A 12,318-nucleotide genomic window follows, 5' to 3' on the forward strand; every position below is an offset into this window, starting at 1 on the left:
CTGGCATGCAATTCTGGGTAAGAAAAATCCCAGCATCTCAAGAAACACTGTATTCTGGCAGGTGGCTCAACTTGGCGTACAGGAAGAGCTTATTTGGAAAGCTTTTGCCACCACCACGTGGCTGAAGCCACCAGTGCAGCACAAAAACTAACTGGGGGTTTGAGCTGCCAGCAAAGTCCAGCCCTGCTGCCAGGGCAAACCAGAGCAAGTGTTCACAGCTTTTAGTGCCTGTGCCACATACATAACAAAGAGCATACAACTATTAAATATTACTCATTTTATTAAATTAGAACTCTCAAACACTAAAGACTTGCAGTAAGAATAAGGTATGACTTACTGCTGATAAGGACCTGCTAGTAAAGAGATTACACACAGCATGTGCCGAACGTTACAGAGATGTGTGTTTTCTGTGTGCTGCTGTGGTCCAGTCTGCTGCATCTGAACTCTGCTCAGCCTTGGGGGCTGGGTTGCTGGAGCTATCCCGGGCTTGACAGGTGGAGTCTTTTTCTTCAAAGATCTAAAAGAAAGCTAAAGTGCTAGATTATCTTCTTTAGTCCCTTCCACCTCAGTTAGTATCAGGCATGGAAATACTGAGCCCTTTGACACACAGATGCTCACACAGCTGGATTATTAACTCCCAAGTGCAGTCTGTGTAGAAGCTGCAGGCCAGCCTTCCTTCACAATTCCTTTCTTGGTGGAGGACAAAACCTGGCAACAAGGTTTCACATTAGTTCAAGGTGCTGTATTTCAACTGGAAGGAAGAAGGAGTCTGCTGCCTCTTCCCTAGAACTTTGGAAATAGCAGTCTGTTCTTCTGATATTCTCTCAGAAAAACATGCAGTTCCTGGCCACTGGCCAAGTAGATGAAACCCAAACTTGATCATGAAATGGGGTTCAGGTGTAATAATGGAAATTATTAGAATCCCGAATTCAAACTGCCCTCCCCACAGCACCTATACGTTTTCCACTGCATAGGAATCAAGCTCTTCTTGAGAGATAAGCAGCTAGGAACAGTTCTGGATGAGTGGTTGTGACAAGTCAGGCAAAAAGGCTCCCCAATGTGATTCCAACTGCAGCAGCTTGAATGCCTGAAGTGAAAAAAAATCTGACAAATGTGGCTGAATTATCACAATGAGAAGCTAATCTTCTCACGATGAGAAGTTCCTCAGCAGCAAGCTAAAGGACAAGGCAGAAAATCCGGGTACGAGACCAGCACAGATCTGTAACATTCGGAGAAGTCGCTGAGCAGTGGCAACTCGTACGCCTTCCAACTGGAAACAAAATGGAGAAATTATTTAATCAATTGAAAAGAAGAAATGCAGTCATAAAACAAAGGAGCAGGCAATAAGTGGCTAGCTATAGAAAATCCCAAACAGGTCTATTTACGATCCTAATGTCAAGGAAGGTACAGTGTTGCCAGTTGACAGCCCCGAAGGGCTTACCTGCTGGTAAGGAAGCAGTCTCTGAGGATGGAATGATGAATACACAGAAAAGTGAAGTGTGCTACCATTGGATGCCAAACTCTCCCTCCAGCTTTTCAGAGCAAGCAGGTAATTGGAAAGAGTGGCATATCAAATGGCAAAACAGTCAGTGAAGCCACAAAGTTTGGCTAACAGGAAGCATTCATTACATGGGCAAGGGAGTTATATGGCAATAACAGCTCAGGGGCTCCCAGGAAGAAAAAATGCGGCAAGGAACAAGCATATCAAGGGTTGGCACACCAGGGATGACTTTTTTAGTTTAGGTTTGGCTCCCTGAGGCCTTGAAGTAGCACAGTAAGGAGCAGGTTACTAGAAGGCTGAATTCAAGGACAGACTCCTGTACCTCTGGTGTTTTTGTAAAAACAGTCTGGTCTCTGACACTTAGCAGGACAGCAGCATATGTACATGTATTTATTACTAATGTAATGATGTTCCTAAGGGTCACAGAGCAGTGGAGTTCAGAAATCCCTCCAGACATCGAATAAACACCTTACCTCCAGTTCACAGAATAGTACAGGACTGCAGTAGGTTTCTCCCAGTTTAGAGATGGCATTTATCTCAACGCTGCAACAATTCACCCTGCCAACTATAAAAAAGTTTTTCCACATTACAAGCCCCATAATCAGCAATCAGTGAAGAAAAGTACCAGGAAATTCCTCAACTAAAAAATGATCCAGACCTAATTTTGAGAGTCCCATAGAAGATAAAGCAACAGTGAGCAATACAAACAGAATGATAAAAGATTTGAAACGGAATTAGCACAAAAGTATTTCATAATACATAATCAGGAACAGTATTGCCACATTACTGTTAATGTAACATTAACAGCTGGAATAAGGGATCAGTGCACCATCAGCACGGGCAGAATCTTCCACTTATCAAAGTCCTGCTGGGTCATGTGATATCACAGAGTGGTCTTGTCAAAGAAATTCACTTTATCGGGAGAGCCACAGGACAAGACAATGCCAAAACTTCTTCACTACCCCAGAATTAGACCTCCAGATCCCCAAATTCTGGGGACACAGCACCTGTTTCAACACTGAGCAGTACAGTCTGGCCACTCCAGTTCCTCTGAGCTGAAGCAGGGAGGGTACACAGAAAAGCACCCTCTCTCCTTGAGGCAGGGAGACAGGAGGATTAGAGGCACAACAGGGCCAGACAGTACACAGCAGGAATACCAGTCTTGTATTAAAACAAAACTAGTTTTGTAGCTCATCCATTTAGATTCACTTTATTATCACAGTATCATATGCCCCTCAGTGCTCATTAAGATTACCATTAAGGCAGATCTGCAAGAGCAGACAGAACAGACTTCCACAGTGCCACAGGAAAAAAAGAATCAATAACACAAATCATATTCAGGGATTAGGGACAGAGAAGAGAGGTCTGACTGACAAAACCAAAAATGAGGGAGGAAGTGAGCATGAGAGAAGAGAACAATGTTTTATCTAAGAAAACAATAAAAAAAAGCAGATGAGTTCAGACATAATTTAAACAAAGTTTTTTACAAAGCCACTGGTTTCCTTTGGTTTATTTCAAGTTAAGTCACTGCCGTGTTTTAAGAAAACCAACAGCGAGTGGTGTTCACAGCTTTTTTTATGCTGCTTGGAGAGAAGGAAGAGGTGCCATACGTACCTCCAGTGACAAGAAAGCACACTTTCCCCAGGAAGAACCTAGCATCCACATAAGCTAGGGAAGCTTCGACATTCTTCAAGCTGTCAGAAAAGTACAGACAATTCAGTTGGACAGGGAGGTTAAACCAGTGCAGCATAAGGACAACAGGAATAACTTTCAGAAGCACAATAAGAAAACCAGTGATGCTAACATCTGCTGATCTGTGAGCTCGCAGAGTTCTGCTTTATGCTAAAAGCATGACATCAGAGACCTCTGTAATACCCACAGCTGTTGAATAATCCATAACATATCCTTCCTACTCAAGATTCAACAGTTAGTCTTTGTTTGAACGGTGTCCTCCATGACTTACAGACACTGAGCATCCGAATTCATTAACATCCAGTGAGATTCAGCACCACTTTGGCTCTTTCAGGAAGAGCTTGCCCACACATTTCTGCAGCACCATCTGTGCTGTAAGTATGCAGCTGGGCCTGTCATTTTTGGTAAATGAGAGCCCAGGATCATCAGTCACAAGGTAAGTAAGTAATAAAATGCTGACTTCTGTGCCTTAGCAAGTCTTTACTTATTGCCTGGGGACACAAATATAATTTCTACAAAGATAAGCACAAGATGATAGAAAAGGGATCAATCCCTAAAGACCTTTCTTTTTTGCCTAGAGACATCAACAGTGCTGATCCCTGGGGACCAGGAGTATCAGTGAAAAGGAGACACAGACGCAGCAACTGGCTGGTTATTAGGTAGCACTGCCCAGTGCACATCAGCCATCTGCATATTACAGAACTTCACGGCACCACCATCATTTCCATCTAATTTTACAGAGAGCATCTTTCCAAGGCTCAGCTCATACCATCACATATTCAGATCCAGAAATAAATTCTGCATTCTCTGCTACGGCAACTTAGTGCACAACAGGCATGTTATTGCACAGAGCAGTTCACTCCTAATCCACTGCTGGAGGCCAAAAAGCCACCGTATATATTACTGAGCTCTTACCCCATAGCAAGTCTTGGGTTTGAAATTCACTATTCAGCAGTTCCAACAGTAAAAACGTAGATTCAGCCATCAAACCAAGAAAGAATATCAGTTCCCCCCTCTCATATTTTTGCCCTTCTTTTACCTGCACTTGCTCTTGATGTCAATCATAAACACAATTAGATCTATCCTGGGCCGAAGGTGATCTCTCTCTGAAGGTAAGGGGAGGGATGTAGCAATGTGACTGAAAGACAATAAATTTGCCAGTTTAACCAAATAGCTCGGCAAGATAGTATCTACTTACCCATAACCACACAACCTTTGAAGTTCACCATGTAGCAAGTTACCAGGAAGCCCGCTAATTAATAACTACCTGGTAATTGAAGAGACAGTGATTTTTAAGTGGTACTCTCATATCTTCGGCACACTCATAGTTGCTGACAGCCACAGTGGTAATCACTAGGCAAGACTCGTTATAATGGGAAGCTTATTAGAGCATAACAAGACTCACAGAAACATTTTCTCCGCACAGAGCTGTATGCCAAGTCATTTTCTTTAATTGTTATGAAGAGTCCTTTCTAACAAAGTGGACCCCAATGCTTTACTGGTATATTTTGCTGCCAACTTCCATTTAAAATGCATCAGTGATTTCCTGTCACATTCCAGAGATTCTGCTCATACGCTTACGCTGGAGAGGCTACCTTTCCAGGCACAGAAAAACCTTAAACCAGAAACTTATCACTACTACAGCTTTATAGATGAAGTTATAACTCAGAAAGAGCTGATACTATACCATTATCCCCTTTTTAACCCTTTCACTGTGCAGGAGCTATTAGGTTAGTTTAGGTGTCCTCTTACACAATACCAGTGCTGTGGATACAGCTGCTAGAAGAAATACCGGGTGGGGACTTTTTGTGTCTCTTCCCACTAAAAAAAACAAACACCAAACAACCACAACCAACTAACTAATAACAACAACAAAAAAAAAAAACAAACAAGAAAACCAACCAACCAAAAACCCAACAAAAAAGGTTTCAGCAGGGCATAACTGGACCTTCCACAAGGAAGAACATTATCAGCACCTCATTTTTTGGAAGATCAACCTAAAGTTAAATTGGACAAACAAAAATCCCAGAAGTTTAGTCACTCTTACAATCCACTTCTTCTCTGGAAGCCAAGAGAGAAACGCTGATTCTGATCTTCTTTGGGAATATTACTTCTAGCTATTCAGTCCTAAGGTCTTCAGAGTTATCACCAGCAGCCACAAATCACAGCACACATTCCCTTCTATTAATCTTATGTAGTTTGTAGTTTTGTCTGCCAGTCTCCAAATAAAGGTGTTTGGTTTCTTACATATTAGGAAGATACAACTTAACAAAACCATTCTAAAACTAACACAAGAGATGAGCAAAGTGAGCTTGAAAGACACATTGCAACACAAGCAAACATATTATTTTAGGTGAAATTTAGGGAGACACTGTGGTGAAAACATCATCTTATTGTCTGGAGAAAAAGTAAAAAAAAAGGCAACTGAGAAAAGCACTGTGCCTTTTTTTTTTTTTTAAATTCTGCTATATTTAAACCAAAATGACTAGATGTCAGCAGCCTCCAGATATGTGCTGCAGAAACCCTTTTTTTCCCCAGCAACAAGAGACACAAAAAAACCCCAGCCCTGCAATTCTTCTCTCAACAGCTGTACCTGGCAGGTGAACTTGCCAGACAAGATACCATATTTCTTTGTAATGTGTATAATCCCAAAGTAATAGAATGGGGGGGGAACCAAAACCACTGTAAAGGACTTTGCTTTCATAGTGGTATTAACACAGGCACTTATCTTGCGCTGTAGTACAAGCGCACGATTCTGTGCCTTTGGGCAGTTACCCAGCAGTTATGGCATTCCACAGCTCAGCAGAGGCGGTAGGTTCCGCACAGAAAATGGGGTAATTCATTTGCTATTAGCACAAACATCCAAGATGCCATAATCAGAGCAGTACAGTGGCCCTAATTAGCTAGCGGTGCAACTCCGCTCAGGTTGTTTTTACTGCATCGCCAGGGATTACAGCAGCGAAATAACACAAACACCTTCTGAAGAGCTGACTAAACTCATTTGGTCTTGGCAAGAGAGCTGTCAAGGACATTTTATCATAAAAAGTTAGTTAATCAAGTTTTTAAGACAGCACTTGTCACACAGCTAAAGCTAAATTTCCAGCGCATCTTCATAGCTCGAGGAGGAAAAGCACACAACTTAGAAAATGGCTACAATGAGCACCAAAGGCACTGGACATCTTGTTTGGTTTTAAGTACTTGCAAGCACTGTACTTGTCCCATTATGTCACAGGATGTTTAATTTCTGCATTTGCCTTTCTCTCAGGTGGGGAGAAAAAAATAAATATCTATGTTCCTCTCATATCCTTCCAATTTAGTAATTAAACATCTGTGCAAAATCTGAAGGGCATCGGTATGCACGTGGTGAACATGAACGTGGGAAGCGCTTCCATTCCCGTTTCCAAGCATGCCCAAGCCGCCTGCCCTGAGGGCAGAAGGGTTTGCCGCTGCAGAAGTGGCCACATCTGGGCAGCGGTGCTCTCTAGCGTTCGCAAGAGAGAAGTTTCTCTCTGAACCGAACGCCCTGCAGTTCCGACTACCGCCACGGGGGCGGAACACGCATTTTTAAGCAATTTCGGCGCGCACATTCCTGAAGCAGCAGCTTTCCGTGAATTCGGGTCACAGCCGCAGGCGGCGAGTCCCTCTCCCCACCACTCACATGCTGATCTTGAATTTCCTCTTCTCCTGGAGCATCGCCTCCGCCAGCGTCTGCATGAGCTCCTCGTCCGAGCCTACGAGCTGCGGGCACAGACGGACAGCGCGGTCAGGACAGACCAGACCGGGGCACATTTGCATATCGCTGGCGGGTGTCCAGTCCCCGCGGGGGGGGCTGAGGCGCGGCCCGAGCCGGCGGAGCGCACGGGACAGGCGGGCTCGGACCGCAGGGCCTGGCCCGGGGCAGGGGCGGCGGGGATGGGTAACGACCTACCAGGAGGACTGCGGAGCTGAGCTCCGGGAGCTTGTCGAAGGGCCGGAGCATCGCCATCTCCAGCACAGAAGGCACCACCCGCCCGCCCGCCCGCCGGAATTCAAATGGCCGCCGCGCGCCGCGTCGCGCTGACGTAGCGCGGGGGCGGGAGGGGCGGAGCTGGAGGCGCGCGCCGATGCGGGCGGGCAGGGGGCGCTGCGGGGCCGCCGGGAGCACAGCCAGGGAATGTCCTGCGGGATAGAGACCCGTACGGATCTGCTGGTCCAGCTCCTGGCACTGCGCAGGACGGCCCGCAGAGGCACACCATGTGCCCGACAGCGTCCTCTCACCGGTACTTGAACTCTCCCAGACTTGGTGCTGTGACCACCTCCCTGGGGAGCACAATCCCGACGAACCTTTTTCTAATATCCAACCTAAAACTCTGCCAGCTATTCAGGCTAACTCTTCAAGGCTAAGAGTTTTGGCTCTGCCAAACTCTTCAGGCTATTCCCGCGGGTTCTATCGCTGATTGTCATAGAGATCAGTGCCTGCCGCTGCACTTCTCCTCATGGGGAGGTTGTAGACTGCAGGCGCAGCGCGGGGCCCCCCAAGCACTCGGATACCACACACTGGGACTGACCACCAAACATGGCTAATCACAGTAAAACTCTGCAAAGCAGAAGTATTTCTAATGGCATCCAGGCGTCCCAGGGGTCAGTCGTGCCTGGAGCACCCAGGTGGTGTCAGGCAATGCTGAAGAGATGCTGAGGATTAGGATGGTGGCCTCACCTTGGCTGTCCATGGACAGCCTAAGCTTCTGAGGAGCAAAGCCCTTGTTTCCAGGGCTGGGCTGATCCCTGGTCCTTGCCATGATTAGATACCCATTCGTTTGGTCAAGGCTGAACAATACCAAAAGCTTCAGTAAAATTCAACTGCCTCCTTACATTACAGTTTATAATGTGAACTAATACATAGAATCATAGAACTATTAAATTAAAATGACCTCTAAGACCATCGAGTCCAACCAACAAACCAACACTGCCGTGTTCGAAACTAAACCATGTCCCTAAGTGCCACATCTACACCTCTTCAAACAATTTTGGAATGATGACTCCATCGGTTCCTTGGGTAGTCTGTTCCAGTCGCAGACCACCCTTTTTAGTGAAGAAATGCTTCCCTGATGTTCACTGTAAACCTCCCCTGGTGCAAATTCAGGCTGTTTCCTCTTGTCCTACTGCTTGTTACTTGGGAGAAGAGACCAAACCCCACCTCACTACAGCCTCCTTTCAGGGAGTTGTAGAGAGCAATAAGGTCTCCCTTGAGCCTCCTTTTCTCCAGGCTAAACATCCTCAGTTCCCTCATCTTCATCAGTTTCTTTTCTCTTCTCTGGACATGCTCCAGCACCTCAACATACTTCTTGTAGTGAAGGGCCTAAAACTGAACACAGGATTTGAGGTATGGCCTCACCAATGCCAGCTATGAGGGAAAAATGTTAGCAAAGTGTCTTAGTTAGAGCAGCTGGGACCAGTTCATCACTCTGTGGGTGTCACCCAAACTGTGTATTCGACACCCTCTACGTCATTTTCCAGAAACTGCAGCAGCTGCCCAGAGCACACCTGACCCCTCAGGCTATAAACTGGGTGTTAAGAAGCCTGTGAGATAGGAGGATATTCCTGTCCTCACACCCACTACTCACAACCACCCATTGTGGAACTCCCCGGCCTGGGGGAGGTGCTAGACATGCCTGACCAAACCAGTGTGAATATAATCTTGGGGTCTTGGGACTTCTGGTACTAGTTGTGGGATGCAGAGGAGGACGAGAACCTCTGCTGGACTGTGACCACCACTCTCAACCGGACTGCAACCACCGCTCTCAACCAGAGTGCGACCACCACTCTCACCAACATGTTTTTCCTCTCCTCCTATTTTTGGACTCAGGGGGACCACATGGGGCACAGCACGGGGGCCAACAAACATCATTCTGTTGGTGCCCCAGGGTGCCAGGTTATACATCTGGGGTTTTGTGGGTTAAAACCAATTGTTCGTCTGTATAATTGTATTTATTGATTATTTTTATTAAATTGTAATTCTGACTCATAATCTCTTTTGAGTTGGGTTCGTTTCTCCTGCTGTTTTACCTTTAAACCAGCACACAAAGTTAATACATTCATCCTATAAAGACTGTTTGAAGGAAGGGAATTTCCCTAACGCTGTATGGCAGCAGCGCCTGGCTTTGCACACTGAATTGTTCTATGCAAGGTTTTCAAGCAGCTTCAGTCTCCATCCTGCCTCTTCCTGGGCACATTTCCCCTCTCCTCACTGGCTGGTCAGCTTCTGCCCAGCCCCACTCTCCCCTGCTGTTGATGCAGGCTGGAAGGAGCCCATGCAGAAGCACTGCAGTTATGGAGGCTGAGCTTTCCTCACTCCAGGGTCAGAGCAGGAGGATGATGTGCGCCGATGTAAAGCCCTCAGAGGTCCAGTGTACCTCGGTGGCCTGTGGTCCACCTTGCTGCGTCTCCTATTCTTTGCCTCATCCCTGAGTTTGGTTACAACTTCTCAGTGTGAGAAAGGGGGTCCAGGACCCCTTCAGCTGCATGCTGGTGCTGGCTGTCCTTGCCCCTTCCACCAGAGCACCTCCAAGTGGCAGGAGGCATGCTGGGGAAGGAAGAAGGCTGCAGGAGAATGAAGACACATCTCCCCTTTTGCAGCAAGCTGGAGAAGGGAGATGAATGGGAGGAGTGGGGTTAACGTAAGCTGACATCACATGGCTGCTGTAGCTTTTTTGATCTTGACAAAGGCAGACGGTTTCGCTCGTTGCCAGCATGAGACAAATTACAGGTGAAGCAGAAGAGATTATAGGATATTTCTGGCTGGGTTTGAGTTTGAAAGGGGGAAGGGAGGATGAATCCAGGGCAGACGTGTACTAAAGATGGGAAGCATGCAGATGCGATAAATAACAAGAGCCAGTTCCCGGGCTGGGGGGAGGTACAGCGCAAATGGGACAATGTTTCTTTTGGGCTACTGATGGTGTGGAAAGATCTGGCACCCACCTAAAAGGTGTTTGTGCTCTTTCTGCCCCCTGCTACTCCCTGTTGCCTGCTCTCTGGCCTCATAGAAGGACCTGGGTGGCTTCAGTGTCTGACTGGGGACATGCTCGCTATCGCCTCTCACTGCAGTCTTACTCCTTCTGACAGCACTGGTGTCTGTGGAGATTTAGTGGGTCCAAATGAGCTACCACTGATCCCACACTTGTTATTCCTTGTCCCCACCGGGTTTCTTACCTCTGCAGGGATGACACCTGCCTTCCCATGGAGACACAGAGATTCACTCTGCTCACTCCTCTGTGCATCTTCACTGTGCCCTTTTGCCTTGGGGATGCCTTCCCCTTCAGCCCCTTACTAACAAAAGGCCCTTGAGTACACAGACCGCCTCAGAGTGACTTGGAGCAGGGCAGCGGAAATGCTGATGGTCTCTGCCGCAAAGTCCAGGCTTTGGCAGAGCCAGTTTCCTCCTGGGATGCAAAGCAATTGCCTAACAGCTGGCACAGTGAGCTAAGCCAGGCAGATTCACTTTGCTTTCCTCCCTCTTTGAAATGCAGCCAGGGATGCTCCACAGCAAAGCCTGCAGTGCAAGCCCAACTCAGTGGGGAGCCAGAGGGGAGAACAGGAATCATATCTTGCACCCTTGTTGTCTATTTACCCATGGGCCAATGGGTATAAAAGAGATCTAATGTCACAGAGTAGCATTTAAAAACTGTTTTTCATGGTAGAGGATGGTGTAAGGAGGTGGAGACTCAGGGTGGCAATGTGCCTGCGGCTCTTGTCTAATTCTGTAGCTTGGCAAGAAGAGGAGGGGAGAGGGATGAGACACAGCTGGTGTTGGAGCCTGGAGTGTATTTTACATATCACTGTGTGACTGTGTGAGGCTGTTTCACCTCTCACCACCCCATTTCCAGTTTGCAAAGTGGGACTAATGAGTCTATCTCTGCTTCTGAGTGATGCAGGAGACATTAGACAGAGGTGTCTGTGCACTGGCTGCCAGGGTAAGCAGAAGGACGAGACCAGGACAGGACATGGAAATGGAGAGCTCCTGATTTTACTCTGCAGGCTGATTTTGCTCTGGTAGCACAAACTATTCCAAAAATAGGTAGAAGTGTACTGTACATGAAGATGCTCTGGTGCTGCCAACAAAGGCAATTAATGTCAGCAAGACTTGGTCTGGCCATCACCAGTGCTCCCTGGGAGCAGGTTGCTCCTGGGGCAGTTGCTCCTGCAGCAGGACAGCACCAGTCACTACAAAAAATACTATACAGCACACCTTGACCTTGTGTATCCTTGACCAGTTTGCTGCATGACTCATCCAGTGGCTGCATCTCAGGATATCTCTCTTGGTTCTTCCCGAGCAGCCAGAGGAATGAAGGAGACAGGCTTTGGAGATGGTCTAGGGAAGAGCACATGCCCCAGCATGGTCCCCGTTATCTCAGCACCGACTCCCAGACCTCCTGACAGTGGTGGCTTCTTTCCAACCCCATTCAGCACTAGTTCTTGAGATGTAGACTGGCCACTCATCACCAGCTCCAGGCTGACCTCTCTCAGTCCTTCCTGAGAAGCCTGAAGGATACGAACTCATATATATTTGATTGGATTTGTTCTCTCACTAATAGACAAAAATGATATCATTTGCAGCAAGTGCAAATTATTAGAGAAACTAATGGCATTTCCACATATGTTGCTGGCAACTTCAGCTTCCTTTGGCAAAGACTCTTCCCAGCTATTGTTAGACCCAAAGCATTTTCCATTCTGCTCTTTAATTTAACTTGCCATACACATTTCTTTAGCTTTATGATCAACTCGGCTAAACCTTTTTTGAAACTGCAGTAGCACTCAGAAGGTAGGTTACTCTGCTTTCCCACCAGAGTATCCTTGACTGATGCCCTGCCACACATCCAGTGTGCCTTCTGCATCCTGCAGCAGCTCCCTCACCTCCAGCTGCTGAGCAGGGAAGCATTTCTGTGACTCTTGCTGGAGTTTTGTCTTCTACTGTGGACCTTGGGAGAGGCAAGTTTGATAAACTCAATCTTCTCCCATGCCTCTACCTACCTCGGGAGAGTAATATTTGGGAAACTGGTGTTACCTTAAACAGGCATCAACCTGTGTTTGATCATCTCAAAAGGTGCTGATAAAAGCATAAAGGACACTAAAGAACAGTGAAGAAATTT

General features: G+C 46.8%; 1 protein-coding gene across 1 annotated transcript; it reads right to left on the reverse strand.

Annotated features, from left to right (window-relative positions):
* Positions 1-262: 262 nt before the first annotated feature.
* Positions 263-7,266, reverse strand: CENPM (centromere protein M). The gene is made up of 6 exons (XM_027885048.1): positions 7,122-7,266; positions 6,852-6,931; positions 4,233-4,331; positions 3,116-3,195; positions 1,975-2,066; positions 263-1,270 (listed from the first exon to the last, which is right to left on the reverse strand). The coding sequence occupies exons 1-6, from the start codon at positions 7,176-7,178 to the stop codon at positions 1,148-1,150; spliced, it is 531 nt and encodes a 176-aa protein (XP_027740849.1). The 5' UTR covers positions 7,179-7,266; the 3' UTR covers positions 263-1,147.
* Positions 7,267-12,318: the final 5,052 nt, after the last annotated feature.

Source organism: Empidonax traillii, unplaced genomic scaffold (assembly GCF_003031625.1).
Source record: "Empidonax traillii isolate 1590-97213 ecotype Southwest subspecies unplaced genomic scaffold, ASM303162v1 scaffold159:size1039807, whole genome shotgun sequence".
Taxonomy (NCBI): Eukaryota; Metazoa; Chordata; class Aves; order Passeriformes; family Tyrannidae; genus Empidonax; species Empidonax traillii.

Bases quoted from the DNA above. Each gene is read 5' to 3' on its own strand.
- CENPM (XM_027885048.1), bottom strand. From the start codon at position 7,178: ATGGCGATGCTCCGGCCCTTCGACAAGCTCCCGGAGCTCAGCTCCGCA. The intron at 4,332-6,851 runs GTGAGTGGTGGG...ATTGTCTTTCAG, and splicing joins AGGAAATTCAAGATCAGCAT to TCACATTGCTACATCCCTCC. The intron at 3,196-4,232 runs GTAAAAGAAGGG...CTTTTCTGACAG, and splicing joins GACATCAAGAGCAAGTGCAG to CTTGAAGAATGTCGAAGCTT.